The following is a 14,289-nucleotide window of genomic DNA, read 5'->3' as shown; positions in this document are numbered from 1 at the left end:
AGCCTTCCACCAGCTGAGGGCCTTGAGGGGCAGCGGCAAATTACTTACCCATCTGAGTAACAATAAAAACCCAACCCTCAAAGCCTGCCTATTCCATTCTCCTCAAAGGATTGGCGAGGATTCAGGGAAGAAATTGACGTGAATGAAAGTAACATATGACAATCAGTAGCAAGAGTAGCAAATTGTAGGGAGAAGCCATTTTAGGGCGAGAGAAAGGAAACTCTGGGTGGTTATGGAAGCAGATTAGGAAAGGTGTGAGAACGACACAAACTAGGATTTATTCAATGGACCGTAGAAAGGAACGGATTTCTACACGTGGTGTCATACAGCTAATACGTTTCTTTCAAACCAGTGTGAGAGCAGTAACAGCAATGGCAAGGTCAGGGTGCAGAGAACAATAAGACTGGTAAGGAAGGACATCAGACAAAAGATGGTTCTTTCTCTTAAAAAAAAAAAAAGTTAACGCTTTACTCAATTTTTTCTAATTATAAATGTTCAAAGGAGATAATTTGGAAAATACCATAGAGGAGAGAGAAGAAAAGAAAATCCACCTGTTACCACTGTCAGTATCTTGAAAGACGGCCCCCCAGTCTCACCAAAGACATTCCCCAAAGCTTGGAGACGGGCTAGCCGGGACACATTCAGTATGCGGGGACAGACTGAGTTTGAGATTTTTGACAATGAGAAGACAGTGCTGCTATTACCAAGACAGAGACAGGTGGCCAGGGAAGAAAGGGGACATCCGGCAGAAGGATGCAGCACGTGGGAGCACAGGGACAGGGCCCCTTAGAGGGGCACAGCATTTGGGAAGGCGGAGCTTCCGTTCAGTGACCTCCGTGTCCTGACTCCCACTCTAACGAGGCAGAGACGAGATCTTACTTACTCCTGCCACAGGCCTGATAATTACAGGACGTGACAGAAGCGCTATCATTACAATGGCAATCACATTACAATACCTTAATGTATCAAACCAATGTGGTGTACACCTTAAATTTACACCGTGTGACATGCCAAGTATACTTCAATTAAAAAAGGACTCAGACTCCACAGTGGTGGCAGTACTACCTGCCGACTTACATTCTGACCCTTATTCTCAGCTCAAGCCACAATCCACACAGAGGGGTGTGTGTGCGTATAGAGCAACGTGTGTGTGCACGTGTGTGTGTGCATGCATGCGTGCGTGTGCGTGTGTGTTCCACAACTAAAATTTAATGAGTAACTGGGGGCACCAAAGCGGCTCAGTTGGTTAAGCGTCTAACTCTCAGTTTTGGCTCAGGTCACAATCTCCTGGTCCCGGGAATCGAACCCAGAGCCTATTTGGGATTCGTTCTCTCTCCTTTTCTCTCTGCCCCTCTCCCACACACAACGTGTGCATGTGCTCTCTCTCTCAAAATAATAAAACATTTTTAAAAAAATAAAGAGTAACTGAAACTTGATTAAAGAGAAACCTGTTTAAAAAAACAACTCAAGCCACTGCAAGGTGTTTTATAACTGGATTAAAAAAAAAACACATGAATCTGGATTATCTGTGGCCATTAATGTTCGCTTTATGAAAGTTACCTGTGTCTACATTCTGGAGTAGAGGGTAAAAAAAAAATCTAGAGGTAGTGATGGTCTATTTACATTTTGGGAAATTTGAACATGAGGTGAAAAAATGCATTTATTTCCCCACGCTTACTGTGTGCACATCTCATCAATGTGTCCGGTTAACTTTTTAAATGAAGGTTCAAACTGCCTTAAACATGGGAATATTCACAATGTTCCCCTTAGGAGGCCTTCTATGGTTTTATCCTAGTCTGCGCTCAAAGCCCAGAGGCGGAGCCAGGTTATCTGGTTATCTCTACAGCCAGTTTTACTGTTCACGGGCCTGGAATGGATTGAGAAACCCCATCAAAGGAAAACAGTTCTTATCTTCTAAGAAAACCTAACAAACATACAACGGCTGTGAAGAGTGTGACACTGCAAGGGTCTCGCTCCTCAGGGCGGGTGGTCTACTGCCGAGGGGAGCAAGCTTTGACAAGGAGGCATCTGGCAACGTGTATCCGAAGCCACAAAACTCTTTCTAGCTTTTAGTCTGGTAATCCAGTTCCTGAGACTTTATCTGACGGGGAAAACGTCAATCAAGGAGAAGAGCTGAGTGCCTAAGGGTGTTCGCCGCAGCAACACCCACCTTAGCAAAAACGCGAACCACCCCAGTATCTGTCAGTGGGGTTTCTCAGCCTCTTGGGAGCAAGAGAGAGTTTGCGGGGGCACTGACGGGGATGTGCCCCCACGTAATGGGGCAGGATAAGAAAGCTAATGGACAAGCCACGTGATGGGCTGGGGACGGACACAAGCAGAGCAGAAACCGCTGACCTTGTTACATGCGGTGTCACCATTCAGGCCTTGGAATAGCAGAGGGATGTCAAAGCTACTAAAGGAAAACTTACAGAGAGCCATTTCAACTCCTGACCAACAGCCAGGAGTTATTTTCTTTTTTTAATTTTTTAAACTTTATTTGTTTTGAGAGAGAGGGGGAGGGGGAGAGAGAGAAAAAATGTAAGCGGGGGAGGGGCAGAGAGTGAGGAGAGAGCAAACCCCAAGCAGGCTCTGCACCGTCAGCACAGAATGTGATGTGGGGCTCGAACTCACAAACCATGAGATCACGATCTGAGCCGAGATCAAGAGTCAGCAGCTTAACCGACTGAGCCACTCAGGCGCCCCGAGTTTCTTATTTACAAACCATTTCTGCGGCTGGAGCTGTATTCTCTCCCCTGCCGAACCACCGCAGGTTCTCTTCCCTCCCAGCACCTTAGTAACCACAGGGTCCCTGCTGGAGACAGATTTCTTCTCCTTCCTCCATACTGTCCTCTCCCCCAAAACCCAGGGTCCAGAAGCCATTGCCTACAGAGGTTTCAAATACCACCCAATACCCACCTGCCTGCAGAGCAGCTAATGCAAGAAGCTCGAGGTGTCTGTTTTTGTTTTCATCACTTTTTAAACTACAGACAAGTAGCATGTCACTTAAGAAGGTGAGTAACTCACAAACTGAAAGCAGCTCCGGACACTCGGCTCAATGTTGCTGCCCCCGAAGGACGCGACTTCACCCAACTGCCTCGGGATCTGGATAGAGTCGTGCAGGAGGAGGCCCAGCCTGCGCTGGTCACAAAATCCGGTGGAACTTGCCACTTGCTTGAAAAGGTCTGCGAATGGAAGGAGAGAAGTTCAACAACCAAAAAACAGCCATCGAGCAGAGGCTAGCAAAACCTTCCCGCCCCGACTCCAGGACTCGTTATTGAGAGGAGCCCATATTCCCACACAGAGGGGTTCCTTCTAATTCATGCAAATCCAGACATTTACTATTTTTATGGGTCAAGTTCATCATCACTGTGTATATACAAAATGTGACAGCTTTTAAATAAGCTACGGCCCTGCGAGAAACCAAGTTTACACACAGTCTTGACAAGTGAATTTTTCCTAGGCCCAAACATAATCCTTTGGGAGATATTTTATATGAAAAACCTAACCACTGTCAGAAAATAAATATTTTAGCAGAAAGAGCCACATAACTGGGGTCCAAAGCACCATCCCCTTGGGACACCAGAGATTCAAAAATGTACCCAAATTGGAACTTCTTTATGAATTCATAAGATTATGGACTTTCTTATATGTGTTCCCACAGGATGCTGCGTGTGTTGGTAAATTAGCCCTTAGCGCTCTATACTGTCACTGCTTTAGTGTATGTCTATCTTGTGGGCTAAAGAACAATATCCCCCTTGAGGGCAGGGACCATGTTAGGCCAGCCACATGCCAGAAGTATCATCACGGAAGGAGTGAGCACACCCGGTGCTTGCAATGTACGCTCTGTTCTCAGAAATACAATCAATCTCATCATACCTGGCATTCAAAGAAGAGATGCCAACAAAAGTAAATTCAAGGAAGCCTTTCCTCTTCATTAAGCACATTTTAAACTCTAAGTAATGAGCTATTTTCACCGGATATCTAAGAAGGCACGCACAGCCTTTTACCATCTCTCCAATACACACAGATTCCTTTTAAAATTATGAATTATTTTCACATATCTCAATTTCAAGTTATTATTTTTGTTTCACCAGCCTTAAAATATGTTCGCTCTCAGTTATCTGACATACAGGCCCAAAGCACCCTTTGCTATTACATTGTGCCAGCACTATACCACTGAGAAGGGTAGATTATCAACTAGCCTGTAAGTAATTCCACTATTTAAAGGAGGCAAACCCACAGGCATACTCTACTGTATCCAAAATACCTTTTTTTTAAATGGTTAACGAAAGCTGTTGGGCTATTTTTCTTTGGATCGGAGGAGAGAAAAAAAAAAAACAAAACAAAACCCTCAAGTGGAACTACATAAAAGTGAGAGCTAAAAGGCCTTGTGTATTTTCGTGGCTTCCTCCTGGGGGGAAATGAGTGGCTTTGGAGAAATTCAATCTCTTTTATCTCCCACCCATCCTTAAACTCAGCACATCTCATCCCTGCCTGGCTAGGCTTTAGGGAAAAAAAGAAACGACAGTACAGGCTAGGTTTGCTTAACATTCCCACCATGAAGACTTCTTACAAGCATTTAAAGGGGGAAAACCGAGTACAGTCTCTCACAGTGGGAAGGGATGCTTGTACTTGGTCACTGTGACCATTTTTTCTCCTCTAGCACTTGCTTTGAATTTGGACTCAACAATTTTAAGCCGAAGAACCCAATGGTTAACCAGAAGGAAATTCTTTAAGGTGATACTTACCCTGCAAGAAACGGCAAGCTATCGGTCTCTCCAGTAATAAAATGTAAGTCACGTCACAGACTGGAGATGTCTGTACAACTTGCCGTAAGATGATTATAAAATAAACAATGTTTCTTGAACGCGAATGCCAGCGAGCACTCTTTAAATAAGAATCCAAAGCCTCAGCAAGTGCACAGATTAAACCTTCACATTTATTTTTCTGACTCCCGCAAAGGGGTTAGGAAATCAGACTTTATCCTCTAGGAACATGTGTTTTATTCAGACACAGTCAACGTAATGTAAAATAATACTTGGACTAGAGAAGTTAATCCTCATTCTCTACTTAAATACCTGCAATTGAATGTGTGACAGGGAAGGGCACGAACCAAGGTTTGGGACTCTAAAAGCAGTTCTACATCTTATGAGAGGAAAATGCTGTCGAATAACACGAGTCATTCCCCCTCTAAAACGGGGGTAATGAAAGACTACAGAGTTAATACACGGGACTTACATCTGTACTTGTCTTCCAAATGCGCTTTACACAGAGAGATGATGCCAGTTTTGAAAGACAGGACCCGGATCCTCCCAGTTCGTCCCCTATTATGAATAATCAAACCAAATAACAATTACTGACACTTTACTAGATGGTAAACACTAGTGAAGAAAAATAACCTTGGACATGGGAACCTCAAGGACCACAGTTTTAGGAAACCAATCGTCTTAGTAACATGTGCCGAGAACTTTTCTGTTTATCATCTATTATCGTCATGATCTTCCTTATCTATTTGGCCGATGGCCTGGAACGCAATGGAAATCTGATCGCTTTGACCAATGAAGGACGACCACGTTTGCAATTCTTAGAACCCTCACTTGAATTCTCACAGTGGCTCTCCATCAAAAGGATACAAAATCACCTTCTATTCAATGGAGAGTCACTTCTATTCAATGGTTTAGGTTGGTCAGTGGCCGAATTCCTGGTACACACCAAGCTACTTTGGCCACTGAAACAAATTGCTTATTGTGGTTACGAAAACCAAAAAAATACCAATAACTGACTTGCTCTGCCCTCTTCAACACTCTTAGATTTTCATCAGACAGCCCCTCATTGAGAAGAAAATCGTTCAATTCAGGCCACATGACACATAATATGAAATATGTACATTTATCTCCCTAAGAAAAATACAATATCCTCTATTAGAGAACATTCAAAGGTATGATCTTGAAGAGCAATTTTAAAAACAATCTATCGCCAGATCAATGTTTTAAATATATTTACACTTTCACTTTACATATAAAGCTGAAATAAAGCATTCCATGTAACAAAGTTAATAATGGCTCATTTTATCCATGGGGGAAAAATGATACAGAAGAACAAAAAATTTTTCCTTTTGTAGAAAATGATTTTCAATAATTGGCAGCTTTTATTTTGTTATGGAAAGAAAGGAAGCCTTGAATGGTGGTTAAAAATAGAGGCAGAGATTGTAGCGTAACTCTCCCAGCTAGCACTTCAAAACTACAAGGAAAGGTCCCAACTGGAGTTCTTTTTGGTGAGCAATATGCCCAGGTTTTCACTGGTGCCATTTCCCAAAACCCTTGGTCAAAGAGAAATCCGGGACCTTAAAGCATTAACAAAATTACCACCAATGGAAGATTGTCTCCTCTTGCCCCTTTTTAAAAAAGGCAAATCAAAATCTTAACAAATAAACTTAATGAAGTATAAGTCAGGTCTTCAAGCAGTAACAACTGTCCCCAAGTAATTTTGAGGCAGGTAGAAGGGACCTCATAGATACTCAGAATCTATTCATATGTTCTCTGCAAAGAACATGGTACCAAAATAGATATGCGGGAACACCTGAGTACAAACTCTGATCAGAGCCAAGGTTAAGTGTAATCCACAATTAAAATCCAGTAAGCTCAAGGGCTTGGTAAATAATTATCAGAAGTAAATAGCCAGGTGGTCTTATAATTCAAAAAAGCACCACCTTATCAAAAAAAAAAAACCCCAAGAGGTATATGTCTTAACCACAGAGGTGGCAAAAAATCTACAACAAAGGCAAAAGGCAAAATAGCTGATATGCAGCTCCTTTCAGAAAGCCTTCCCAGATTTCCAAATGGGGATATGTTCTTGTTGGCATGTGAAATGAGGCATGTAATCATTGCGAGGTCCAAGAAGAATTCAGTCGAAATTAAGACCAATTCTGCCTGCTGCCTTCCTCAATCGTCTTCATTAAGCTCAAGACAAAAACTAGAACGGGGGATACCTCATGCGGGCAATCCAAAGGAAAAAAAAAACCCAAGGACGCACTAAGAGAATGGTATAAACTGGAGGTGCCAAATGGAAACTTTGTACAATGTCATAAGATGTCCTCAGTCTGAGAAGCCCGGTTTGCTCGCTCCATTAAGGCTCGTTCTCATTTTGTCTGGCTTGTCAACTCACAGACTTCTGCAAAAACCTTCGGGGTGTGAGCTAACACTACTCTGATGTGGTGACAGGTGCTCCAGCACCTTGAGGAGTGCATCCATTTCTGCCAGTGAGTGGGAGCCGCCCCCGAAGTGGATGGGAGAATTCAAATTACACAGGCAAGAAAAGGCTACATACACACTGACTCATCCTACTATTTGAAAAATGAGTATCTCAGGGTTCTGTTTGTTTTCTGAGAGCCACGTACGTTCTAGTTCTTACATCCTAGTTCATCAAAATAGTTTTCAGCTTCGATAAATGCAAAACTGATTTATCACAGGAGCGGCATGAAGTCACGGAGCTTCATGAGCCTTTCATCCTGAGGACAGGGCTTCCAGACCGGGGGCCCTGTTGTGACGCTAAGTACACTGGCACCATTCTGGACACTAAGCCTCCCGTGGCCGGGTCTGAAAAGAGCTGGCCATACGTACGTGTCGTAGACGTTGAGCAGCCAGTTGAGACACATATCCACGCAGAGAGGGACGTTGACCAGATTGTTGTGCTCTTGCTCCAGGCGGTCATAGACAGTGGTCAGACAGTTGATGACCTGCAGGATATCCATGGGCTGGTCATTTTGCTTGAGGTTGTGCTGGTCCAAGGCATCGCAGGCAGCTGACAGGCTCAAGAGATCCACTGCAAAAGCCACATAAAATCACAAGTGATTCTAAGGGGGAAACCCTCCTTTTTTGCTTTCCTTTGAAAATCCTGTTGAAGTTGTTCCATACACTTGAGTAAACACCTATCCCGAACCCTACCCTCTTTGAAAACGGTTTGTCTTCACCACTCCCGCCACCCCCAGCTCTGAGTTTGACGGCTGGAGGAGTGGTGATCTGAGGTCATAGTCAAAGCTCACTGGCACTGCGTGAAGAACGCAGGTAGAGGAAGCTTTCGTTCCTGAAGTGTGTGTGTGGGGGGGGGCGCTGAGGGTTAAGGGGACCTAGAGTGTTCTACTGGAAGAGAGTCATTTGCACATTCTGAGTAAGAAAGAATTTAGTTTACTAGAGCTATAGAAAGGGTTCCTGACAGTACTTTTTCCAATTTGTACTAGAGAAGGTCAGTCTGATTAATCTGTATGGTTAGGGTTGTGTAAACTCTATTTCCAGCTATGCATTTATAATCATTAAGCGATTTTTCCCTGGAAATATCAGTCACCTCACAATCTTTCTGCCACCTTAATGTTAGGTGAAAAAAATCATCAACTTAACTGAACTTTTCAAAAGGAAAACTAACTGTATAATCTATTCAGTTTTTAGACACCTGGCTCACTTATTTCTTTCACCTGCAAGTTATATTTTACAGTATCTTTTCAAGTCCACTAAGAACTTTATACGATGGGGGATGTGGGGTGGATCCCCTTGGTCAGAAGTGGCATTCAGTCAATACGCTCAAAGACAAAACTTGAACGAAAGAGAAACCTCAACCTTGTCCAACATCAGCACATCGCAAGCTTTCCTCCCGAGTGTCACAGGAAGGTGCTTTGCTCTGAAGCCAATTCATTAGCCACATCAGAAACACAACAACAGGGCTTTTTATAAAACATCTTGCACACTTGAGCTCTGGTCCAAATCCTTGGCCCTTTGAGACAAAGAATCGATGGTAATTAGGTACATCTCTCGCCCATGTGGGGGCGGGCACTACAATTATAAATGTAACTGCAGATAAACATGGACCATCCCAGTCAGTAAACAGCTTGCCCAGGGCTCAAAGGACGCAGATTTAAAGGGCCCTGGTCCATTTTACTAGTTATTTGTGGGTAGTTCTAATTAAATACTAAGGAAAACAAATTGGGGTTAAATCCTCCATAGGTTCATACCTATGTGGTGCGTTTTTCTCTTTTATAAAAGAAAAACAGTAACCTTTGAAGTCTCCCTGGAAGCAAGCAAGGGGCCTGGTAGAAGAAGCAGGAGAGGATTTGGTCTTTCATCGCAGTCAGTAAAGCTCGGTGCTTCCACGCACTTGGCCTCCCCTGCCAGGGACTAGCACTCACCCTGTCAAAGCAGAGCCCGTGCCTTTCGTGTGGAAACACTCGCAGGATAAAGAAATGACCTCTTTACATGGAAGCCAAGACTTGATTCAAAGTGGCAGAAAAGAACATAACTTGACTTGAGAGGGAGGCAGGTAGGAAAAAGAAGCAAGAATTAAAAAACTAACAATGCAAGCAGGCAGGGGGTCCCGAGGAAGGGAAGACCCAGCGAGCGACACTGCAAGGGAGACTGCAGAGACGGACAGGGCCCCAAGACGCCAACTCCCGTCCTCTCTTGCACGTGCCGGACTTCCTCAGAGGACAAATGTTCTGGGCCAGGTGGTGAGAACACGCAGAGATGCGGCTCACCGTTTCCATTAGCGAAAGAGAAGAACAGATTTCTTCCAAATACCAATACGCTCAGCATGACTCTTCGCAAACTGAAGGAAGCTCTGGGTGGTTTGAAGTTTTTCTATTATTTTCTTATTACTCTGCCTTAATCATTACAAATATTTTGCCGTCTGTCCAAGGATACACGAGCTAGCAAGTGGGAGCCGTGAGACTCGCTTTTGTATTAAGAGTCTAATTTACTCGCGTGATGGAAGCAAACAAACCAGTGGCAAAATTGCACGCATTTCTTTTAACCGAGTCTCCTCTGCTCTCTGTACAGGTGAACGGGTAACACAGAGAACAGAAACCTTGGAGGGGAGTGAGGCAACAGCTCTGAAAGAACAGGAGCAGAGAGGACACAGTCAGGAGAGCAAAACTGTGCGCTGAGCTCTGCCGAAGCCGGGTGGGGTTCCACGTGAGAAGGCTCCATCACTGAAGACCGCAGAACACGTCTGGCCCAAACAAACATACCCAACAGAACGCCACTTTCATAGAACAATTCTTTTCCAAGACTTCTATGTAGGTACCCGTGGCCAATGCTATGGACTTGCAAAGAGGTGAGAAAATCGACAGGGACAATCGAATTGCCACACAGACACGCACCCGGGTGTTCAAAACGACCATCTTAGAGAATATACGGAGACTATTTGATGAAACATTAAACGTAATGATGAACTGTTTCTAGAAGCCTCATAAAACAACCAGCAGACACAAATCTGTGCCACTACTCTTTTACCTCAAACTAGGAATTTCCATGGGGGAGGTGGGGGGGGATATATGTATGTTCTTACTAGGGAATGTATTCTAAAGCTATATAAAAACCCAAGTATGTGCTAATATACCCACTCTTTCAAAAATCTTCTGTACAGTCCAGGCTGCTGTAGGTTTTGACAACACTGTAGAAGAGGGACCGTCTGGTGGTGTCCCTGTGCATGAGGGCTGTGGGGTTGACGGGGGCGGGGACAGGAGCATCTCCCCAGGACCTTCCCTGCCTTGTAGGAAAAGCAGAAAATGAAGCAGGGGCAGGGGTGGGAGGGGCCTTAGCACAGGATTCCATTAATGGTTCCTGAGGCTCTGGTTGTGACTCATCACCCTTTCAACATGCTAGGTTCAAACGCTAACTCTGGTCCTTTCCACCTATGCCACAAGTGAGGAGCTGAAGCCCAGGTTTCCCCCCACCTCCCTTTTACTGAATCATAGGCTTGGAGAACTAGAAAGCACCTTTAGCATCGGTGTGCACTTGAGAAAACTGAGAGCAGAGATAAGAAGGCCTGCGTTGGGTGTTATCACGGGACACACGGGGGTGCGTATTGAAGGGCAGAGGTGCGCCGGCTGGCTTCGTCTGTTCAGTGACTTCAGCTCCTGAGCCTGGTCACGAGATCGAGCCCCGTAGTGGGATTCTCTCTGCTCTCTCTCAGCTTGCGCACTCTCCCTCTCCCTCTCTCTCTCAAAATAAACAAACATATAAGAAAAGAGCAGAAAGGTCGGTTGCAGAAGGTGTCCCTTTAGACTTCGCTGAAAAAGCAAAGCATCCCACATCCTCACCTGGCGACAAGGGTGGGAGAAAGAAGAAACACGAGAGCGTTGGTTAGGGTAAGCCCCATGGCGCCCACCTATCAAACTCATTCCCGGGCTCAACCCGGAGGCCCGGTGCCAAAATCTAAACAATCCTGTAACCTAATTCGTGCAGATAGAGGCAGGGGGGCGGGGCAACGGCGGGATAACCACTGGGTGTTTGCCGGCTCTCGGCCCGGCACGAGGCACCTGTGGCAAGAGGCTGTTGCTGACATCGTGCCCTCCCACCTGCAGCCAACGCTCCAGGCTGCAGGACCCTGCGAACACATCGGCGCCCGGCAAAAAAGTCAGTGCATTCTGACGTGGTTATCTGTGCCGGGAGGGTTAACTCCAGAGGCTCTGGGGTTGGCATAACATGTTTTTTGCTAAACTAGCTACACAATGCAGAGCCTTGATCAAAGCAATGAAAGAAGTGCCTTACTGTGTTGACGGGTAGCCACGGGTTACAGGTCATCATTACTGTTTACTGCTCGAAGTAACACTGACCATCTTTATCTGGCCTGGGGACTGGCTACGCGGGAAGAAAAGGCCCCGGTTACCAGAAGGCTTTAAGAAACCCTGTGTGAGTCCACTACGTGCTCCCTGGCTTCCCAAGCGACTTGTGCTCACACTGCTGGTTCTTGACGCAAGAGATGAAGGGCATCCTGGTAACACCTCACAGAGAGTGGGCGCCTCGAGCTTGCACCTGGCTCCCCGGGCCCTATGCTGTGAGGCAGCCTGTGGTTTTGATGCATATTCTGCTTTTAATGTCGATGGCATATTGTAGCCTTTTCCCGTAATGAACTATAAATTCTTAAGCTCTGTCATTTGGGTTCCATGAGTCTGCTTAGCAACTGAGCCCCAACTGCTACTCCCAGTGCAATTAGTGTCAGCAGTGAGATTGTTTAGAAGACCCCCAACTCATCCTTAGCTAAAAATACGGCTACGGTATTACTGAAAAAGGAAAATAAGATGATTCTGATAAAAGGGATGAAAATGAATCGTTGATGCCGGTGGCCAAACTACCCTTGACTGCAAGCAGCACAGGCCTTGAAACCGGCTATCATGTTAGAACACTAATGCAATTTAGGAATGGTAGACCCTGAACCTTAGGAGCTAACAAAAGGGATCACAAAAAAAAAAAAAAAAAGCAGGTCTGCTCAAGATTCCTTGGAAGCATTAGCAAAGCTCAAGGACATTCATAATCGCCTTCCAATGAGATTCACGCTCTCTGGCCTGCAGGTGGAGATCTAACCAAAGGAACCTGGACAACTCTCACTTTGATAAATGGGCTACACCTGTAAGACCACTTGCAATTAAAAGGATAATTCAAGTGGGGAACACCCACAGGTGCCCCCTAATTCACCACATTTTCTTTCTCACTGCCATGCCTAGCCGTCCCTGGACCGGGGCTCCAATTAAGGGTCTGAAAGGCTGGTAATATTCTCAAACAGGACATTATGGCTATTACTTGGAACATTAAGTGTAAGAATTCCACAGCGGCTGATGGAATGGATTACTCCTTCCCCACCCCTCAACTAATTGGGGCAGACTGTCACAAATGTTTTGTTGCCTAGAAACAGGATAACCCCATTTTTCTGAACGAATCCACTCTAACCCTTTACCACTGGGAAGAGACTGAAGGGGAAGCCGGAGCCCGTCTTATGTTGCTACCAGCTGAATATGCACTAGGCAAGTGGCTGAACCCAAGGGACATACAAAGTGTGGGGGTGGAAGGTTTGGACTAAAATTAATGACGTGAAGAAAGGTCAGATTGTTGCCGAAGGGAACAAAGCTAAGCTGTGGGTGTTAAAAAGGGAAAATCTAACATAATGTTGGTGCCTAGAAAGAGGCTTAAAATATGCTCCCTTAGCTATAAGTCAACTGTCTCTTTAAAGAATCTGGAGTGGGGAAAAAAAAAAAGTCAAGGAGTGCACAGGACAGCTGGCCAGTCTATCAAACACACTGGATTCTGACTGTGGCCATGAGTCTACGGAGCACTATCAAAGTGGCTGTGTCTTTTGGTTCTCGTTTCACAGGACACATCTGTTATTAAAGACCTGTGTTGCAACTGTCCTGTGGGAATATTTACCCAGTCAAATCTCTAGAACACTGATTTATAATGACCTGAGAGAACACTGTGTGGCCATGGTGATGATAAAGGTTTAAGAAAGGTGTTTGCCATCTGGTAGAAGGTTTACATGCTCCACATCTCATCTGTCACAATATTTCACATAAAAAAAAATAGCTATTTGACCCATTATTATGTGAGAAAAGCCACAAACGGGCAGAAGGACTATTGGAACACTCTGATCACTGAGGACTGTTAGTTTAAATGGGTGGGCCCACTTCCCTGTGACTGAAAAGCCAGACATCTGAGATGGACAGTTAGAGAGATTTCTGGGACGTATGCACACCGAAACCTACTTAGGAGTGACCACTATTCATATGACGTTAGCCTGGGTGACTCGACATTTTTGCATCTCGCATTTGTTTCCTACTTACAGTACAGATCCTAGTACACAGTGGCCACAATGGACCAAAGAGCATGGGAATCCATGGAAAAGACCTCCTAGTGCAAAGAGAGCACTTGGAGGGCCCCCAATTCCAGAAGGAAGGCTAAGGACGGCAAGCCTCCCAGCACAGACACCGGAAACAAAAGCAGCTTCAGCACTACCGCCCAGGGGCCGACCACTTGTCCCCCAGCGTGCACCTCATGGGTATCGGACACATGTTAAATAGGACTTCAGTACTTCCCCTGCGAGAGAGAGGCAGAGAGAGAGAGAGACAGAGACAGAAGTCCTATTACAGGAGCCCTCTCTCGGGGCACCAGTATCTGTGAAACCACATAAGCCGAGAAAATGAGCTTGGCTCTGGTCCTGAAGATTGTTTTGAATCCTGAAATAACAGAGCCCTGGCCTCTGGCCTATGTGAAAAAGAACACACGGTATATGGGAAAAGTAGATCTGTGTGGGGACGGACAAGACAGTGACACTGGCCTCTGGGGCCGCCCTGCCGTGAGACCGCCCGTGGCTGCGAGCACGTCCCGGCTCCCATGCTGCTACCTCACTGTAGGCTTTTCCTGTAGCACTAGACCCAAGATGGACAAGCCACGCTCTCATAGATCCTGACGGTCTTCGTTAGCCACTGTTAGCCAGCCTCTCTAAAGGTGAGGCACATTCACCAAGCAGGGA

General features: G+C 45.4%; 1 protein-coding gene across 8 annotated transcripts in view; it reads right to left on the bottom strand.

Moving 5' to 3' along the window:
* Window positions 1-14,289, bottom strand: part of DMD (dystrophin) — a 634,325-nt gene that overhangs the window by 86,263 nt on the left and 533,773 nt on the right. For all 8 annotated transcript variants that reach the window (XM_039248767.1, XM_039248768.1, XM_039248770.1 and 5 more), the window contains 3 exons: window positions 7,620-7,821; window positions 5,239-5,324; window positions 3,025-3,182 (listed from right to left, as the gene is read on the bottom strand). In XM_039248767.1, the coding sequence (XP_039104698.1) occupies window positions 3,025-3,182; window positions 5,239-5,324; window positions 7,620-7,821 (446 nt within the window). The remainder of the gene's footprint in view (window positions 1-3,024; window positions 3,183-5,238; window positions 5,325-7,619; window positions 7,822-14,289) is intronic.

The sequence above is a fragment of the Hyaena hyaena genome, unplaced genomic scaffold (genome assembly GCF_003009895.1).
Source record: "Hyaena hyaena isolate Hyena2069 unplaced genomic scaffold, ASM300989v1 scaffold_318, whole genome shotgun sequence".
Classification (NCBI taxonomy): domain Eukaryota; kingdom Metazoa; phylum Chordata; class Mammalia; order Carnivora; family Hyaenidae; genus Hyaena; species Hyaena hyaena.
This window is presented reverse-complemented; position numbering and strand designations above follow the sequence as displayed.